General features: G+C 35.7%; 1 protein-coding gene across 6 annotated transcripts in view; it reads right to left on the bottom strand.

The window, feature by feature from the left end:
* Positions 1-1,404: 1,404 nt before the first annotated feature.
* Positions 1,405-21,492, bottom strand: part of Clock (clock circadian regulator) — a 107,748-nt gene continuing 87,660 nt past the window's right edge. For 4 of the 6 annotated variants that reach the window (XM_074042212.1, XM_074042213.1, XM_074042215.1 and 1 more), the window contains 8 exons: positions 20,219-20,360; positions 19,220-19,320; positions 18,526-18,615; positions 15,258-15,410; positions 13,923-14,132; positions 13,027-13,232; positions 9,725-10,019; positions 1,405-7,973 (listed from right to left, as the gene is read on the bottom strand). In XM_074042212.1, the coding sequence (XP_073898313.1) occupies positions 7,809-7,973; positions 9,725-10,019; positions 13,027-13,232; positions 13,923-14,132; positions 15,258-15,410; positions 18,526-18,615; positions 19,220-19,320; positions 20,219-20,360 (1,362 nt within the window). In that variant the 3' untranslated portion in view covers positions 1,405-7,808. The remainder of the gene's footprint in view (positions 7,974-9,724; positions 10,020-13,026; positions 13,233-13,922; positions 14,133-15,257; positions 15,411-18,525; positions 18,616-19,219; positions 19,321-20,218; positions 20,361-21,492) is intronic. The other 2 variants (XM_074042216.1, XM_074042218.1) reach the window with 2 other exon arrangements.

Raw genomic sequence — 21,492 nt, 5'->3', positions numbered from 1 at the left:
AATTACCCAGCCTTACTCTGCTTAGTAACTCTGGTTACCTTCTAAAGAAAAGACCTAAACGTAGTCCTCAGCTGTAAAATGTCTTTCTACTATCCAGTTACGCAGTAACACATTTTGATGAAGAGAAAATTCATTTTTGGAAACTTTTAAGGAGGCCTCTACCATAGAGAGTGTGTATTACAGGGTAGAGAAACAATATCCATGAGGTAAAGCAAAGCGCTTCAAAGAAATTGCAGGTTCAGTGGCTGCACTACACCTTCTGTAAAGTTAGACACCCCAATAACTGCCTTAATATAAACAAAGAGGATTGTTTGTTAGTAGTAGAATCTCCTTGTAGAAAGCATTGGCCCCATCATAGCCTGATGACCTTGGTTCCCGTAGTCTGATCCAGCACTAGCTTATATGTGAATAACAAGCATGGCTTTCTGAAGTCCCACCAATCTTGCAGCAGGACATAACCACTTAAGGGAATTTGGTAATTCAGATCTAAGCTACAAAAGAAAAGCTGCTAATCTAGCTGTTGAATAAAAAAAAGAAAATGTCACTAAGAGCAATTTAAAAATATTTAATAGTCTTTCTATAAATCCAAAATGTGATTCTTACAAGTTATGTGCCACTTATAAAGCAGTTGTTAATTTTGGAGAAATGCAGGCGATACTGAAAAACATAGCACTGAGGTATTTTTATTTTTTAAAATAGAAGGAAACAAAGTCTGGATCTAATTATTTTTACATTTACCAAAAAAAAAACCCAAAAAACCCCACAATGCTACTGCTTGGCTCTTTTGCTGTAATTTTAGGTTTTGAATACATTACAAGAGTCTATGGGAAAGAACATTATAATAGTACATGTAGATTTTAAGAGCTATGTACATCGTAACCTGGAAAAACGATTATACAGCAAGAAGCCTGAGTGGAGGTAGGCAAATAGTACATTTTTACTTTCTTCTCAAAGGATAACTTTAAAAACCAAGTGTACCCCATTGTAACAACGAATTAAAATGCCAATATTAAGCTGGTAACGATGATCCATAATATTCTATTTCTAAACATAGCTCATGAAAATCAGGGAACCTAATATAGCACCGTTAAAACCATTCATTATTCCTCATGCATCTAACAATTTAGGGTTTTGGCAGAAAACCTGAAAAATGCCTATCTCATTTTTGTAAAGTAATTTGGATTTCATTTAGATGTTTGCTTTAGGGAAATAAAGGTATTTTTATTCAAAGAATAGTAGCCATTTATAGCTCCATCCTTTGGGAAGTAAGACTTGATGGGCTTGCATCTACTGTTTTACTTAAACCCAGAACCAAGCAGTAAGGACAGCAATGTCAAGAACAACGAGCTAGGAACCACACAGAACATTAGAAAGAGTTTGGTGCATGTTTTTACAACTACCAACTGAGTTGACAAAAATTTACAAAGATAAAACCTTTTTTTTTTTTTGCACTATCTGGTTTCAACACACACTAATGTAACTTCTCTTTGGGCTTCAACCTTTACATAAGAATAAAGTGCCATACTGAGGCCCTTCCCCAACTTAAACCATGCTAAAATAGAGTTCAGAGCTCTTCTGGATGACTTTTTTTTTTTTTTTTAAAGACATTTCCTCGATTTTATTTTTTTTTGCTTGGAGATGATTGTCTAGTTGTACATTAGTTTGATAACATAGCTTTTCCTACATCTTAACTTCTTAGAAATGGCACAACCATTGCCAGCAGTCAACTTGGACCAGTACAAGCCAACTCAAAAAATACACAGAACATCTGAATGTCATTTCGTAAAGTGATGTCACAGTTTGTTTCTTAAGATTTAAAAGCGTACATGTGAAAATAGCCTATCTTCAATTTAATCCTCAGAGTTAAAACATTTTTTACATCATCACATCCAACCTCTGATTGACAGTGTTTTTATTACCATTGTCTAAGGAATCCCTGTGTGTGAGCTGTACCTTTGCCTGTGGGATTCCCAAGCTTACAGTGAAGGATTATGTTCCAATGCAATGGACAGGAAGGAGATCTAGGCTTCAGATGTTGAAGCTCTGCTGTGTGTGGAGGTTTGGTTTTTGTTTTGTTTTCAGAAGACTACAACTATATGACACCAAGCTTTTGTAATAGTTTTCATTGTATATATATTGTTCCATCTATATTTAAAGACTTTAATATGGATATGACAATGACAACTGTTAGAAGAGATGCTAACTGTTTTAATAACATTTTCCCAAATGGGTAAAACAGAGGCAAATGTGCCACTAGTTCTGTCATACTGGCCTTTGGCTGTGCTGGGGAAGTAACCATAAAATAGAGAAGGCAACAAGTGAAACTAGAAAAAGGTTAGCGTTACGTGAAGCAGAGCTATAAGGAGTTACCTTTTTATATCTTTTCTTAAATCAGCTGCGAGCAGGAGGCAGATGCAGGGGCACGTGGATACGGGCCCTTCACTGCCATCCTAAGGTGAACAGATTCGGATTGTCCAGTCAGTAAGAGGGCTTTGTGAGTATCCCAAATAACAGCCAGTTCTCCAAGCACACGATAATGATGCAAACAGAAAATCACAAATTAAACACATGACACTGAAATCACTGATGAGAAAGAAAACAATGCAAAGATATTTAAAAATATAAATACATTTAGCCATTTTCATTCAACCCCAGAGAACTGCTTTCAAAGCAACTGCTTCTTTCAATACTTTCTAGATGTTCTTAAATACTTACTATTTTGATTGTCACTTAATGCAGCACCTCAGTGTTTGCTGGTGGTGGTGATGGTATTTCACTTAATAGTCTCTTCAGAAACTATGTAACTATCTTACTTCACTAAAGAATGTTTCCCTGGGAAAACCCAGGAGGCATTCTATAAAATATTGTTAAAATACTCAAAACAAAACCTGCAAAGTATTTAAGAAAAATAAGGAATGTAGTGTAAGTTATGGCAATGGGGGGAAAAAACTATGCAAAAGAGTCACATGGAAAGAAAGTATTTTAATTTTTAAATATCCAAGTTTGCTTAGTTTCTTGTGAGCTGTTCAACACTGTTTTAAATATCCTGAATTAATAACTATATCAACAAAATTCATCCCCAGTGTTTCTACCGGAGACATTAAAAATGAGACCAAATTATACTCTCTTCTTCAACCAAAGCAGTCTTTTTCTCAGTCCTTTTTGTGCAAAAAAAAGTTACAAGAGCAATTCAAATGGAAACACTGAAATGACATGCCAACATTTCAGGGCACATTTAAAACACTCAGAATAATTCCTGAAATTACCGTATTCTAAAATATTACTACCAGTCACTTTTAGATTAGTTCTGTATATCTACTCACACAGATGCAATTTTCCTAGACCTCTGAAAATAAAACAGGCTCATTGGTCTCTTTTGGTGTCCACACAATAGGCAAGATAGGTTTACAATAGTGTTTAAATGAACTAGGCATCCACAATCTCTTGACTCTACCACATTCAAAATAAAAATCAGAGTTCATTTGGCTACTTTGAAATCACTCCCATAAACCTTCTACGGTTCACTGGATCTAAACATTTCTCAGAAATGTGTCATAATTTCACCTAAGTGATGATTTGGGGATCCTTTAGAAATAGTTAATGCCTAAGATAATAAACTGTATCAAAATGAATAATTGCAATAAAGTGCTTGTTACATTTCAAAATGATTTTAGACTGTGGTATGTTGTTTAAATGTGTGCTATTCCTCCCATAAAGGATCCCCAGGCATGAGAGTCTGATCTCACCTGTCTGAAAAAGCAGCAGCACTATCTTTTGGTAGGCTGACAATAGGCACATTACCCATGTGGATGAGGCTATACTAGGGCTATGGCAAAAGGAGAAGGAAATTAGAAAAGTGGGAGGTATGTGGAGGATTCCTACTATACTCAGTTATATACAAATATATTAAATATGCTATAAAAATAGTCAACTCTTTTCCTTTGCAATTACTTCAGAAGCTCCTTTTAGAAGAATGCTCACCCAATCCAGACAAACTTAAAAGGTCTCTTTCTCCAATCACTATTAAAATGGCAAGTGCCTTGTGCTATGTGTTCTCCACCACTGAAAAGTTCCAACCAGCTTAACTCCTGGCTAGACACACTCAGCAATATTAATATCCAGTGTTTAAACCTTCCAATACAGACTCCTTGGGACTAAGAACAGAGCCACAGATATTGGAAATGTAGACTTGAATGAGTTTTACACAAATCTTCAGCAACAAACCTTCACTATTTCTATTTCTTCACTATTCCTATTTCTTCACCAAAGAAATAGGAAAAAAAAAAAAAAAGAAATATGAAAGTAAAATGTCATCTGCACCCACTTAAAAAGTTTGCTTCGATGTAGTGGAAACATTTTTAAGCAAAGTGATACCCAGATGAAAAGCATCTCCACCTTGATAGACTACCATTTTAAGGGTCCCTTTCTAAGGCTTCTTGAACAAGGGTCATCATTCTTCAACCCAATGCCCTTTATAGAGCTGGACTGCTTCAGTACGCCTGACTTCAAGAGACTGCTTTAAGGCAATGACCAACAACTACCACACATCTAAAGAATCAAACACGTTCACTATTCTGCACTGTTATTCTATAACAAGCCATTCAAAGTCACTGGCATCCTTTTATTACTAGTACATTCCTAAGCCATAGCCAAGTGACAAAGTAGAGCACAACACTAAAAAAATTACCCCCTGAATTTAGGTTGGAGTGTGGAGCCTGAACTGTAGTATTTATTTGTATCTCCTTCCATATTTTCCACTCAAAACAATGGAGCACTTGTATAGTGTTTAGTTTCTGATTTGACACCACTCTCTGTTAGTCCTTGCTCTTCTCACTTGTATTAGTTAACCAACACAGACTCAACCCACACCATAGAAGTCCAAAGCAAGGAAACAAATTACAGAGCAACTAGCATCTGTCCTTTACCTCGAGTTTCTTACCTAAAAAGCACCACCAGGACACAATGTTTTTAAGAACTGAATCCCTGTGAGAGTCAAGCAAGGGAAAGGTTAGATTTTTAAGAAGCTGAAGGGTGTTCCCCATTGGTATCTTTTCATGACTTAGATCTGGGATTTTAACTAAGAACTCTGGCGACAGAAATGCATGAAAAACAGGCAACTGCTAAAACTTCTCTGAATGCTCAAGTCTCAAGGGAGAGAAGACTGTTCCAGTTCAAGGGAGGCCAGAAGAAAAGGGGGGTAGCTCTTCTAACACAACTCTCCACACTGACAGCAAAGTTAGCAGCTAACTGCTCCTTTCAAATTAGCGACTATTTACTTTCAGGAAAAAGGTAAGCTGTGAAGAATAGAAATTATGAAGTAAATTTGAATTTCCTCTCCATCTTTGTGAAGAGGAAAATATTTGAAGGGGCTGGGGTAGGAAAATGTGAGTAAGCAAATAGCTTACCAATTTACCTTGTGGCTTGTCTTACGCTTTGCTTTTGTTAAGTACAGAGTATTCACAGTTCATTTTTTTAGAGGGGTACTACTTAGTTTTTTCGTATCTTTTTGTTAGCTAACTCCTTATCACTGTATTGCCAATAAATAAATGAGGCACAACTCAGATACATAAGGTTGAGAAAGGCAGTTTGGAAAAGGAGAAAAGCAATGTTGCTGCTGCATTTTTACATCAGTTTTGCTGTGCATATGTATGATACTCAAGTAGTACACACAAGTTCCAACAACTGTTCTTGACAATGGAATGTCAGGAAACTCTTCTGGGTGATCATTCAGCTAGAAGAACTCCCATGATATGTCAAATACTGGCTGGCATCTCACTTCTTTTGTAGAAGGGTATGTACCAATTTTCTTTTTTTTTTCCCCAACATTATACTCTCCTAATTTAATTGTGGCCACATATAGTTTTGTTTTGACAGAAAACAAAGATATCCCTTAAGGATGATGGCAAAGCTGAGGGCAAAGAACCAACTCAGCATTCCGCAAAGCCCTTCATCTAGCAATTCTGCAGTCTGTTATTTTCAGTGCTCAAAACCTTTGCTTAGCAGCCTCATCTCTGATATACATTTTCTTTTAAGATCAATTCTAATTTATTATACTTGTCCTCCCTTTTCTCAGTAGTTTTTATATTACAGATATTTTCCACTAACCTTTTGTTCTATAATTGTAAATTTCATTATTAGTACCATAAAATCTAAAAAATGTTTTTAAAATGTATATAACTTGTGTTGGAACTTATTACCTTTAGGATACAGTATTGCCAGGTGAAATCTTAGTCCATGTTTAGAAAGCATGTGAATTACAATATTCTATGAGTAATGAGGGTAAAACCAGTTTCTACCCCTTTTGGATAACAATGTCAAGATCATATTGAGCAAATACTTACTGGTAATTCTTAAATGACTATTTACCTTTAAAGAAAGATACTGATTTAGAAAACAATTTTTGGATCACATTAATAGTTGTGGTAATATTAGACTGTTCTCTTTTATTTCTAAATTATTTGTATCCCAGATCAAGAGGTTTGTAGCAGTCTTCATGGGAACTCAGGAGAATGATGACATTGACACCTTCATGCTGTTAAAAATGCACTAAGGTTTCAAAACTGCTACTGAAACCGAACAATGAGTTCAAGATGGTGAGTTATCACCTGAATTCAAATCAAGGCACTATGGGTTGTTCCCCACCCCCCAAATAACCCTGAATCATTTCTGACTAAAAGAAGCACTGAAATTGTGAAGGATAATAAAAAGATTTGAACAAATGCTAAAAGTTAAAATTCCCACAACTGAGAATGTTAAAAAGTGCCTAAAATGTTTTGTGTGCAAACTTTACTCCTATAACTGAAACATTCTTGACATTACTTTCAGGCTTGTTGAAAAACATTTACATAAATATTTCCAACAATGAAATGTATCAAAATATGTGATCAAACTCCCAATCATCTAAAATAAAGCAGTGCAAATCCCATTTTCAAACATAATTGAAAAATAATGAAATGAGGGATTTTTTGAGTAACGTGAAAATCCTGTTGTATTAATAATTTAACCTGAAAAAATTCATTCCCAGCAGCACATCATAGCTCACTGAACAAACTGTGACATCACAGCTAAAGTACGAACAAAAAGACTTGTGCCCCGGAAAAGTGAATAGACAGTATTATGTTGTAAACAAAAGGAAAAACAGAGGCTGTATCAGTTTTTACAAGGTGTGAAACTCTAATGAAATGTACTCATACCTATTAAGGAAGAGATAATGCTTTCATGCAGCATATAGAGTGTTTGCTTTCTCTCCTTCATCCAGACATACATATTTTTACAGCATCTGTACATAAAGAATTTAAACTCACACAACATTCCGAAAGTAATTACTGTTCCATCATTATCTGAAGAGGGAGAGGTTGGGGTGGGGGAGAGAACTACTAACTACTGGACTATCTTCATGGCATCATTGTAAGCAAACCCCTGACACGGCAGTGGTATGTCCTCTGTTAACACTTGATACCAGGCACAGAGCCACTAAAAGTTACTAACATTGCTAGTGCCTTTCTGATTCCCTAGAGGTTATCTCAGCTGAGCTTCTTAAATTTGGCAGTATACTCCTTGTCCATCAAAAAGTATCCAGATGACGGAAACACTGTCAGAATTGGCTATGTCCCTATGATCATCTCCTGCTAGTTGGTAGTAGCACTAGGTAGCATTTTTCCTACCAACTAATTCCAGGAACAACAGCACTGGATACTATATCCCATGAAACTGCTGGAACTTTTCCTTCTGTCTTCATGTTATCTGAGCAACTCCTTACAGGCCATCTCCTTCCTTCCCTGGCATCAGAGAGGAAGGAAGCATGTGTGCTACTGTGGTTGAACCTTGGAAGGATCAGTTAAGCTGTCAGTCCTATGCCGACTAAGTTGCTGCTGTTGCTGGTGATGTGATGGAGGGAAGGTGCTCTGTTGTAGTGGAAATGCAGCAGAGAGGATAAGCTGAGTTGAAGGACTCCCATGGAGCAACCTAGAAGTCTAAAAAAACCAAATGGATTATGCAACATTGCTTTACCCCTTTATACTGTCCACACAGATTAACTCAAATAACTAGATCTCTAAAATCTCATTTTTACTCTCTAACTTAAAAATTCTACTTTTGGAAAATACTTATAAAGCTTTCTCTCTTTCTGAAAGCATAACAAAACTTTATCTTTTTTTCCCCTCTCTTCCTCCCTTTTTTTTGGTGCCAAAACCCAAAATAAGCCATTTGTTTGTTTTAACACAGGGTCTCACTATACAGACCAGGCTGTCTGTGAACTAATTCACGATCCTCCTGCTCTCAGCCTCTTGAGTGGTGGAATTACAGGTGACAGATACCACACTGGGCAAAAATTTCATTTTTCAAAGGAATCTGGCCTGGAGATTTCACAGTATAGAAAGCAACTGGCGTCACTGGAACGACAGGGATGAGCTACCACTCCATCTTTTTTCAATTGAGATGGGTTCTCACAAACTTTTTTTTTGAATCATCCCAATCTCAGCCTCCCTATAGCTTGGGATACAGGCAAGTACCACCGGGTATAGCTACTGGTCTCGCAAACTTTTTCCCTAGGCTGGCCTCAAGCCATGTCATTTTTTAATAATATGTAACCCAGTTATTAATAGCTGCAGTACAGACTTAAGGTTTAAGAGACTGTGTAACTCTCAAAGTTATTTAGGCAACTAATCTGTTTTAATCTTCTACATTAATAAAGTAAGGATTATATTTGGTCTAGGATAAAAAGAGTGACAAATTAAGAGTATATTTATGCTTAAACATACATTATACTATTGAATCTCCTAACTGGATGCTAACATTGTATAACTGTGAAATTGACAGCATATGCTTGGTCCAGATGGGGTAGTCTCCAGTACAAATCAAGACCATCCTACATTTAAAACTGCTCTGGCTAGACTAGAAGGGAAAGTTGATTTCCCTATGAGGATACTGAGGTCTAGAAAGTAGTTTTATTGATTTCTTTGCTGAGCACCCTGACTGAGCACCCTGACCCAGGTGACTTTCTTCTGTACCCTAGAGATAAGCAGATCCTGAATGATTTACCTACATGCTATCTGTGTCTGTTTTTTTTTTTGTTAATCTGAGTATCTATTATATTTGCCAAAATAGTCATAAATGACAGCTAACTATTCTCTGTATGCTACATTCAGCAATTTATATGCTTTTTTTAAAAAAATGTGTAAAGAATGAACTATTACTGCCTCCATTTTAATGAGTGAACCTTAATAAATTCACACAGTATATGGTACAGCAGTAATTCAATTCAGAGCACCTCCACCATGTTTCTCCTCTGACATTAATTTGTAACAAAAATTCTAATAAAATTTAATTCAGTTAAATAATTTAAGATAGTACCTGTGCTGACAAAGAAATCTTTCAATACCCTATCTATGTTGAATAGATTTTGATGGGTATCTAGAAAGAAGATATAAAAGAAAATAAAGTAGTCTTTGATGGAATTCCAGAAACTCTAGACCAAGAGAGAAATGAGGCTTGAGGTAATCACCCCGATGGAGGCGGGAAGTAGGCTATTTACTCCACATAGCAATTCACGTAACTGGGTATGCCCATTGCAAGGCTAATTCTTCCAAATATTGAACAAGGGAAGGGAAAACCTAGCTCACCAAGACAAAGCTTTCAAGATCACTTACAAACTGTTCATTTATGTCTAGTTCCATTATAAAAAATGTAAATGGGCCTGAGACAGCTTTCCCATGGGACGATTTACCTGTAGAAACTGTTGTGGTGGTTGGGTCAGCTGAGCCTGAGATGGTTGCTGAATTGCAGGAAGTGGCTGTTCTTGGGAACTCTGCTGCTGTTGCTGTTGCTGCTGCTGCTGTTGCTGCTGCTGCTGCTGCTGCTGCTGTGTTACTGACAATGTCTGTGCCTGCTGCTGTTGTGTGGTGAAAGTAGGATAGGCGGTTACCACCTGACCCATGAGCATGGTACTAGGTACCATGACTGCCCCACAAGCTACAGGAGCAGTTACTAATTTGGTCACAAGTTGCTGACCTTGAGAAAATCTGTGAGAGGAAAGAAAGAAATAAAAGGGGAGTCAAAAGTACCAGGTACATATCATAAAAGGTAGTAGACTTAACACTGATCTAAGATAACACCCAATGATACTGCCAGTTTAGTTTTCTAAGAGCTGTATGCTCCTATTTCTGTTTTGAAAAATTCCCTTTGGGATATCAGTATAACAAAAAAATGTATACAGCAAAATCAATATATTGACAAAAAATAGGAATATGAAAAAATACTTTTTAGAGTATTTTTATTCAAAAGGATGGACACTTATACAAAAAACCAATTCAAAATGAATCAAAACGCAAACACAGATACTAAGAACTATAAAACCCAAATTAAAACATAGCAGAAAAGCTTCGTGGCACTGGACTTGGCAACAGTTTCACTGGTGACACCAAAAGCACAGATAAACTTGACTATATCAAACCAAAAGTTTTGTGCATCAAAAGGAAAATCAACATGTTGTGAATCATGTATCTGATATATTTAGTTATCATATGAACAAGAACATGTCAAGAATTCTTACAACTAAACAACAATCAACCTACTTAAAAAATGAACAAAGGTCAAAACAGAATACACTTTTTTTGCTTATCTTTTTTTTCTCCAAAAAAGATAAGCAAATGGCCAATAAATACCCAAAAAGGTGCTCATATCAGTAATCACTAGGGAAATGCTAATTAAACCCTCAAGAAGAAGCTCTTTATTCCCATCAGGAAACTAATACAGCAACAGGAATTAACCAGTGTTTGCAAAGATGTGGAGAAACTGGAACCTGTGCACTGCTGGTGGGAACGTAAAATGGTACAACCACTATGGAAAACCATATGGCAGTTCCTCAAAAAATTAAAACAGAATTACCACATGAAGCCAATTCCACTTCTGGGTAAATAATCCAAAAAAAATGAAACCAGGGACCCATATATTCGTACACCTATGTTCAGGGCAGCATTTAGTCACAATAACTAAAAGATGGAAGCAACCCAAGTATCCACTGACAGGTAGAATGCATAAACGAAATGTGGTACATACACACAAAAAGGAAGGCCTTAAAGAAGGATGCTACAACATAAATGAACCCAGAGAATATCAAGCTAACTGAAGTAAGTCAGTTACAAAAATACCAAATACACTATGAATGATCTCCACTTCTATGAACTACTTCAAAATAGTCAAATTCACAGACAGAGAGAATGGTGGTAGCCAAGGGATAGGAGGCAGGGAAGCCAGGGAATTGTTTAATGGGTATGAAATACAAAGTTTTAGCTTGGAAAGATCAAAAACATTCTGGACATGATTGGGAGTGATAGTAACAACCATGGGAATGTACTTAAGGCCACTGAACTGCAAACTTTAAATGGTTAGTATAGTAAATTTTATGTTATATATATTTTATCACAAAATTTTTTAAGCATTTAAAAAAGTATAAACATTTTTCTTTTTATAAAATTGACTAGGTACTTGAGAGTCAGATAAATGTGGCACATAGTTCATTTACCACATTGGCACATAATTCACAAATGAACTTAAAGCTACCATAAGATAACTTAAAATTACTCTACGTTTATAGAAAAGTTTACACTGAAGGTTGTATCTTATAAACATAATTAAAAACAAGTGACATTCTAACAATAAATAAAAATATTCTCAATTTATAAATGTATCAATGTAGCACAGTGCTTGCTGTTAGAATTTGCTAATTTTCACTCCCTTCTAAAGATCAAGTATTCATCACACCTGGGGAATGGGCTATGCCATACTCATCTATGTGCTTCAAAAGTTTGCTGAAATATGTACTTCCCCCCTCAAGAAAACAGGTATTTACAAATAGTTTCTAAATTGCACTCTCCCAAATGCTTGCCAGCATTCTAGTTTAATGTCTTTTTCCTTAGGCTTTTACATCAGTCCTGTGGCTGGGTGTGTAGCTGAATGATAAAGATCATGCATAATCTACACAAGGCCTTGGATCCAATCCCCAGCAACAAAAACAAAATCTGCCCTCTGCATTTCTGTAGTACACATTCCTAAGACTTCCTACAGAATGTGAGAGCTAAACGTTGGACTTCCTAAGTTGAGAAAACTGGGTTCCCAAGAGAAACAATGAGTTTTCTCTGCTCTCCTTGTCTATGTAATCCTGTAGCTTCTTCTTTCTGCAAATCATCAACACAATTTTGATAAAATATATTACATTGCTCAATACAACAGCAAATCTATAATACAAGAAGCAGTGTACTTGGAGTAAAATAAGTTAACAAATAAAAAGCATTTAAAATTAGAGACTTAAGACTAGAGATCCTATAGTTGCTAAAAGACAGCTTCACAGCACAGAAAACTTATTTCTATGTCAGTAATTTGGACTTCTCACTGAAGTAAGTCATAGATGGCTGTTTTTCTTTAATAGTGCACAAAACCTTAAGTATTTAAGCACTTAAACTTTGAAATGAGATACCCAGGTTTGAGTTCAAAGCTGACTCCTCAATGCCTTAACCATATAGGCTCTTGACCCAATTACTAAAACCCATATTTTTCTTCTTTGGGACACAGGGAAATGAGAGAAGATCCTTTAAAAAAAATTAAAATTAAGTAATGAGTGTTGAGAACTTAATTGATTTATAAAAGGTAAACTACCCTAACCACTAACACTAAGGCCTCTCTAACACTGTATTTAAAAGATAAAAGTTGCCCGGTGAAACAGCCTGTCATAACCCTTATATAACAGTGTGCTATAGAATGTGGATCCTATAATATTTGGTAGCCTATTTTTTGATAAAAAATAAAATTTGATGTTACTCTTAACTTTTAAACCCTTTAAACAATAGGTATGTTTTCTCAACAATCAAATGATTGTTTTATTGGTTTTTTTGCAGGAATGGTGACTGAACTGAGGGCCTTGTGTATGCTGGCCAAGTAATCTACCACTGAACTACATCCACAGCCCCACATTATTGTTTTTAATTAATCAATTTACAATTTAGAAAATGACAAGCAAAATACAACAACTACCTTATCTGTCTGTCCTGAGTGAATGTAGTTACTGTGGCACCCTGGGTACTGGTCTGCGGCATACTAGATGGAATCTGGACCATGCTTCCAGCTGCAGGCTGAGAAATCACCATAGTGTTATACAGTGGGGTTGTAAGAGTACTCTGTGTCTGACTTGGAAGAGACGTTTGCTGACTGTGCCCACTCAGTACACTTTGTTGACTCTGCTAGAAAAGAAGTTTTTACAGAGAGATTAACTGAACAAAATTATCTGGGAAATATGCTTCTATATTCATTATTTTAACAACAGTTGACATTAACAAAGAAAGAGTGGCAGGATATATTATTCTGAGAGAAAGCTAATCACAAAGGAGTGACTTATAGTAACTGGGAATGGATTAGGTTTGAATTCCTCGGCTTGAAAGTAAGTTTGCACTTTTAAAGGAGCATGATCTTTACAGGGATGATAGAAAATACACATATAGGATTTCTGCTAAATACCTGAAGTGAGTGACTGATGATTACACATTTTTATATTTTTTCAACTAGTCACAGACCTACACTAATTACCAGAATTTCATGGAATGTTGATTAAACTATCACTCATTCCCCAACAGTTATTCTGCACATGTAACATCTTTCCTGGTCAGCTTTTTAACATACAGAAGTAACCTTTAAGTTATAAGGAGCTGGTATACTTATTAGACTAGAGCCTTTACAGACTGTAAAATTTTTTAAATGTTGAAATATTGAACACTAATGTAATTTTCCACAAAATATTTTAATAATTACTCAGTATTATATGTTATAATTATCACCAAACTTTAAGAGCATGTAAGACAGAACTTTTTGTTTTAACATTAGTACGTGTTTCAATCACTGAATATCTGATGGCACACTGTACTTGACTGTATTACCTGAGTTGATGCACTTTGTAAAGTCTGTTGCTGTATCATGTGCTGACTTGTGCCGATATGCCCAGTGTTCATTCCACTTTGAATTTGGTTAGTAGGAACAACCTGGCCTTGCATACTTATAGGTGTGAGTTGCTGGATATTAGACGGATTTCCAGAAGAAAGTTGAATAGAACCGAAATTCAATCCAGGGTTTGACTGTTGCAAAAACATCTATAAAAATAAATAAAATTACATTTAAATGAGGTGGTTTTTTTTTAAACTCTCTTTTTTTTTGGCTATACTTGGGACAGAACCCAGGGTTTTGAGCAGGTTAGGCAAGGGCTCTACTCCTAACTACATCCCTACCCCAAATGAGCTTTGTAGTTTAAAAACAAAGGCAAGGCCAGATGCACTGACTTAAGGGATCCTAGCTACCCAGGAAGCACAGATCAGAGGATCATGGTTCAAGGCCAACCTAGGCAAAATCTTTTCTCAACAATGCCTGGGCACGATGGTGTGGGCATGTCATCCAGGTACAAGGAGAAACATGAATAGGAGGATGGTGGTCCAACCCAGCCGTGGCAAAAAGCAAGACCCTATCTCAAAATTGACCAACACAAAAAGGATTGGTGAGTGCTCAAGGGCTAGTTCTCCCACCTAGGAAGTGAGTGGCCCTCAGTTCAAACCCCAGTACCGCCAAAAAAAAGAATAAAGAATAAATGGAAAATAAAAAGGCAAATGAGAGCACTAAAAGAAATCAAACAAAATGAAGTTTCAAAGTCAAGTAACAAAACATAGGTCATTTTGAACGAAAAATTAGCAACAGATGATTATTGAATAAATTATGAAACGCCATTTTCACTTTCCACTCATCCTAACCTTGCCATGTTTTCAATAGTTACAAAATGTGTAACTCAGTAATACTCAAAAGGCCCTGGCTAGCAGCTTTGTATCACCTATCATCTATCATTTCTGACATTAGATAGAAGTTGTTTTCACCTAACTTTTCCCTAGATGGTACTGTTAATTGGTCAAATAAGATGGATACGAACATACCTGTTATTTTATTAAAACTATTAACTTATAAATTCTTTACCTCAAAGCTTCTATAAAATATTTTTATATGATGAATGTGAACTTAACTAAAATCTTGAGCTCATTTATCTACAAAAACAAGAAGGCTGATGGAAATAACCTTAGGAATGAGTATCTTTGGAGGCTTTAGGTATAATCACACGTGCAGGTACTTGCTGAACTGAACTCTCTGGCACCTCACTGTTCATTAAGAAAAATAAATTTTCTAGAAATCCAAAATGTGAACAGGATGCTCTGTTTTCAAATGTAACAATACCTTACCTGTAGCCCTTGACCATGGACCATTTGAAGTTGTTCTTGAATTTTCCTTAGTTCTTCTTGTTGCCGATGAATATTCGCCTCTATCATCCGTGTTCGTTGCTCCAACTGGTCTTTCAGATGTTGCATGGCTCCTAGCTGAGCTGAAAACTGAAACTGAAGTACCATATGTGGGAAAAGTAACATATTTTAGAATTACTTGCTCCTCATAATTACTTGAAATGTGAAAAGTAAACAATATATCATGAGTTAAGAATGTCACGCCACTTATCAATGTACTACATCTCTGCTCCTAATCTGTCCAACTTTGCTCTGTGACAATGGAAGATGGACCTTAAAACTAATTCTCCTTTGTCAAAAGATGGTGCTAGAAGGATGCTACAAATAAAGGTGCTTATCTTTCTGGTTCTGATGCTTTTCAGTCTCTTTTGTCACAGGTGCAATGGGCAGCCTCCTAGTGAGTTTCATCAGCACCCAGAGCAAGCAGCTTTTCAGCAAGTCCCAATGACATCCCTCCCAGTGGAAATCTTCCAAACAAGTTTTACCAGTCCCCCAGCAGGTAGCTTCCTGTCCTCCAATCTGCCTTTGTGGCATTAACCCCTCCATCACTCAATGGTTGTAGTCAGACCTGTCTACAATGACATCTGAATCTTAGCTTAGGGTGAGGGGAAGAGTTGTTCAGGAAGCTGGGGGGAGTTTTCTCAGTCTGTCTCTTCCTTGGATGCTCTCCTATTCCTATAGCCTTTCGATTCTCTTTATTTATTTTAGTTACTAGTTAATATTTTTTTAAAAATCATCCCTGTTCAAATTTCTGGTATGCTTTGGTTTCTGACCAGATCTTGACTGATTATAAATACATCCTGGAGTTAGAAGAGCCAAGCTCATACTGAGGGTAGCTCAACCACTTACTAGAACAAGCTACTTATTTCTCACCTTCATTTCTATTCTTTACCAAATAAAAATGTAGCCTGTAACTGGATTTAATTCATACCAAACTCTGTCACCCCTAGAATGCCCTCTATGTACACGATAGGATTATCCAAAGTTACAAAAATCTGACAAATAACCAAAACTACAATTTTCACTCATCTTTTCAACTGATACTGTCCCCAGTTAGTTTAAAATATAGGTTTTCAATGACAAAGCAATTATAATTGAATAAATGGAATGCATACATGAATGAAAACAAAGTTATTCTACTTTCAAGGGTTTTCAATCTTATTTCTCTGTATTTTATACCTGAGTTTTAAGCAGCTCCTATTTTCTACAGCTTAAACCCATTTGATAATTCACCTCTTAAATCTACACTGGTTCATTTATTTCTATGAATATTCAGTACATGCTAACAGTATAAGAGCAGAAAGAGTTTCAGCAGAACAAGATCTATCTGAAAATAATCTCTTACAATGAACTGTACCTAAAAATAAGAAATGTCTCCCTCAACACTTTTTTAACTCTATCTTCAAAAAGGCTGAATTAGTTAATTTTTTTAAAGACTAAGGGTACCAAATATTACTTATCAAAGCATATAACTTTGATTTCTAAAATTTACAACCAGACCATATCTTAGATTCTACTAAATGTGAGAAAATTATACATTCAGTACCTCAAATTTCTTATAACTTTTTGAATATCAGTCAAAATATGTTCTACTTATTTGATATATAAATATGTTTTATTTTAACTAAAGTAATTTGTACCTGCAGGTAAACATTATGTTGTCACCATTTAAAGAATTTATTTTTTGGTGGGACTGGGGATTGAACTCAGAGCTCCACGCTTGCAAAACAGATGCTCTACCACTTGAGCCCCATCTCCAGTCCACTTTGCTCTGGTTATTTTGGAGATGAGCTCTCACAAACTATTTGCCAAGGCTGGCCTCAAACTGTGATCCTCCCCAATCTGAGCCTCCTAAAAATAGCTAGGATTATTGGCATGACTACTGGTGCCCAGCTTCCACCATTTAAAGAATTTCTATTAAGTACAAATAAAAAAATAGAAACAAACACAGAACACAGAAGAACAGGAACTAAAATCACAGAACAAAGAGGGAAAGTGTTTCGCTTTATTAGAAAACAAAATGTGAGATTTGAATGATTGCTAATATTTTTGACATAGTACATATTATTTTTTTATGAAAATATCCATATAAAATGTTAGGAAATGCTTAATCAATATCCTGAGATTAAAGAATAATATTGAAATATGACTGAATATTTACATAAAAAATTTTGTCAACACTTCAAAATACGAATTGCAGACTTTATGCTGATTAAAAACTGTTGTAACTAAATACAGTATTTAAAATAGAGTGCTGTTGTAAAGACCTTATACGACAGTTTATATTACTACAAATAAGGATTTAATGCTAAACAAAACAGTCAAAAGATTTTATATTTATTACTACTCAGTAGTATTCTTAATGTGTTTTGAGATACTGAATGAGGTATACATCCCAAGTTGAGAAGTTATGATCAGGAATAATATAGCACTGCTTTTGGATTGCTCTCCTGTGTCTTGCTAATTTCTGTATTTAGGCCTTGTGTGGGACTCAGGTTTGGCAACACTTCTAGAAAGTTTTCCTCTATCCCTTTAAGGCTGCATTAAGGGTCCACATAATGTGCACAGATTATATAAGATGGTTTTGTAGTTATGTCATTCCCTCTAGATGTAGTAAGTCTTTTAGTATAGATATTATAAATATTGTCAGCACCACACACAAGGAACTTACTAAATATCCCATATATGAATGAATGAATATAAGAATAAAGTTACTCAAGTGTCCCAATACCCACAGGAAGAACAAAATAAACTATTTTATCTTTGGTATCTTCCTATCTACAGTGTTTTTCAATAGGGGAGGAGATGTTATGGCATATCAAGCAGGACTTTTTTTTTTTTTTTTTTGCCAGTAAGACTTTTTTTATGAGACAGGGTCTCCAAAAAGGTTTGAGACCCAGGATGGCCTCAAACTCATGATCTTCCTGCCTCAGCCTTCCAAATGCTGTGATTACGGACGAGGACAACTGTTTGTTATATGAGACTATCGTGAATCCTGAAAGGCATCTGGCACTTGTGACCCTGAAGGGCCAGTGATACCTCATAATCTTATAACAAACAAATCTCTAGATATTCTAAATGTTTCTAAGTTAAGATTCACTGCACCTATCCCTGTATATGTATGTGTGCGCATGTGCACATAAATACATTCATAATAGTTTAAAAACAACTTATCATTTACAAATACTCAACCAAAACAAACAAAAAATACCTGGGACATGCCTTGTGGAATTGGTAAATTTGCAGCTTGAGACATCACTGGCTGTGTTAATGATGTACCAACAGACTGGGAATTTATAGACTACAAGCAAAATAAAAAGTAACAATGAAGTGACACTCACTCTCGTATATGAATACTTCCACCAGAGTATCAACATGACATGTTTATCACTGATCTTACAATCTGCCTCGTATTTTTGCTACTTAAGTATAGGTATGTCTTCTTCTCCTCAATGGAAAGGTCTGTTCCCTATTTTTTTTTTTTTTTATTAAGTGCTAGGAATCGAAGCCAGGGCCTTATGAATACTAGGTAAGCATTCTACCACTGAACCCCAGACCCCCATTTATCTTTTATTTTCCATGGCACCCAGCACAGTGCTCAGTAAAAGCTGGCTGGACGTAACTGAAAGCAATTGGTATTTGAACACAGATATACAATGGTTTTCAATTATCAGTTTTTCATAACCGAAAAAAAACCTAACATTTTACCTGAAAAATAATATAAATAGCTTATCTGTATAACAGACACTTCATAAAAAACAGAAAGAACTTGAGTTAAGTATCATATGTGAACAACTATTTTGATCTTTATAGAAAGGGATAATGAATCAGTAAGTCTCTGAAGACTTAGAAGTTTTTCCCTTTTAATAAATCTTTGTTCAAAAAAAATTAACTAAAGAGCTTACCTGACTACTAAATGATGACCTCCGTTGTGCCATCTTTTCATGAGCTGGTAGATGCTGTCTGGGAGGAGTGCTAGTATCTGTTGGGATCTTTGTTGGTGTTGCTGAAGTTAGTCAACAAAACCAGAACACCATTAGTACTTAGAAACGGTTTTCAAGGATTAATTTCAAATTATACTTCAATGAATAAAAATGGTTTCTGAAATTAGTTTTCTAAATCATTCAATGAGAGTGAAGTCCATAACTGTAAGAGTCACTTTATTTCTTTTTTTAAGAACAAAGGAAATACGTAAACTAGGATAGCTTTAAATATAAACGTAGTAGTTCCATCAATATCCACAAGGGGCTGGTTCCAGGACTGCAGGTAACAAAATCCATGGACACTCAAGCCCCTTATATAAAATCGCATCATATTTACACGTGTCCTATGCACATTCTCCTGTGTACTTAGGATCATCTCAGTATCACTTATACTACTTAATATAATGCAAACAGCTGTTACTGTTTAGGAAATAATGGCAAAAAAGGAAGTCTGTTCGTGTTGAGTACAGATGTGGTATTTTTCCCCCTTTGGAACATTTTCTATCCACCACTGACTGAATCCACAGACACGGACTGTAGATATATAGGACCAACTACAGCATGCAGTCAATTATGCAAGTCTTCACAAAGATGAGATATGGCAAAAACTTTCAAAAAGCAAACTTACACTTACTGGCCCTATTGTAAAAAAAAAGGGGGATAAATAGATTTTCTTTTTTTAGAGGGATGATTAAAATGGTAACAATAATGACATTATAATTAACACCTACATATTTTATAGGTCATTTTTATCTTAATCCTTTGGTAAAGGTGAGCAACATGTCTAGAAAATGTTAAGTATACATCAAGACATAAAAAAATTAGAATTTTAAAGAAGCATTGGACAATGAGTGCTAACACCAGTAAAAGTTTAAAAGTACTGTTTTTAACAGAAGTCTGTTTTCAAGCTAAGGTACTCACAGGAAGGGTCAGAGACTGCTGTGTGAGATGATTTTCTTGAACTCCGAGAGGAGGCAGAAGGGGTTGGGCTGTGATCAAACCTTTCCAATGCTTCCTTGAGACTGACTGTGTTTATGCGATTATCAGACCCAGAATCTTGGCTCTAGGGCACCAGAGAAAAAAAACATTTTCTTGTGGTATAGGTCACAGATCTCAAATTAGAAATATTACTTGGAAACAATTAAATAAAACTCTTCAATTCAGTTTTTACCTAAAACAAGGCAAAAGTATCTATGTATATATTAGATGAAGAAATGTAATTTTTTCTTAGCCTGAAAAGTTGTGGGTTCATTTATTCAGAGAAATAGTAAAACACCGAAGTTGGACTATCTTACACCATGAATAAAAATTAACCCAAAATATATCAAAGACTTAAATGTTAAAAGCTAAAACTATAAAACATTTTGGGGGGGAGGGGCAGTACTGGGGTTTGAAATCAGGGTCTTGTATTTACTATCACTTGAACCACGCCCTCAAAAAAAAAAAAAACTGTAAAATTCTTAAAGAAAACATTGGGAAACAGTTTTATGACTCTGGATCTGTCAATAATCTTGAATTCATCAAAATTAAAAACTTATGCATCAAAGGACGCCATCAACAGAGTGAAAAGGTCATCCACAGAATGGGAGGAAATATTTGTAAATCATATATCTGACAAGGATTTAATATTTAGTATATATTAAAACTAGAAAAAACAACTTAATTTTAAAAAGCGGGTGGCATCGCTCAAGTGGTAAAGTGCCTGCCTAGTGAGCATGAAGTACTATCCCAGTCCTGCCAAAATAAAATAAAGGTCAAGAATATGTGCCAGGGATGTGGTTCACATCTGTAATCCTAGCACTTGGGATGCTGAGGCAGGAGGATCACTTGTGTTCAGAAGTTTGAGACAATCCCTGGAAACATAGTGAGACCACCATCTCAAAAAAAAAAAAGCAAACAAAAACAAAAATATGGGCAAAGGACAAAATAAATATTTCTCCAAAGAAGATATACAAATGACCAGTAAGCAAATGAAAAGCTAGACAACCTCACTAATCAGAGAATGCAAATCAAAACTTACAATGAGATACCACCTCACACTCATTAGAATGGCTACTATCAAAACTCAGAAAATAACCAATATTGGCAAGGGTGTGAAGAATCGAGAATTCTTGTAGGTTGGTGATGGAAATATGTGCAGCCACTACAGAAGACAATATGGCAATTTCTCCCCAAATTAAACAGAATTATCATAT

Source organism: Castor canadensis, chromosome 9 (assembly GCF_047511655.1).
Source record: "Castor canadensis chromosome 9, mCasCan1.hap1v2, whole genome shotgun sequence".
In the NCBI taxonomy this organism is placed as follows: domain Eukaryota; kingdom Metazoa; phylum Chordata; class Mammalia; order Rodentia; family Castoridae; genus Castor; species Castor canadensis.
This window is presented reverse-complemented; position numbering and strand designations above follow the sequence as displayed.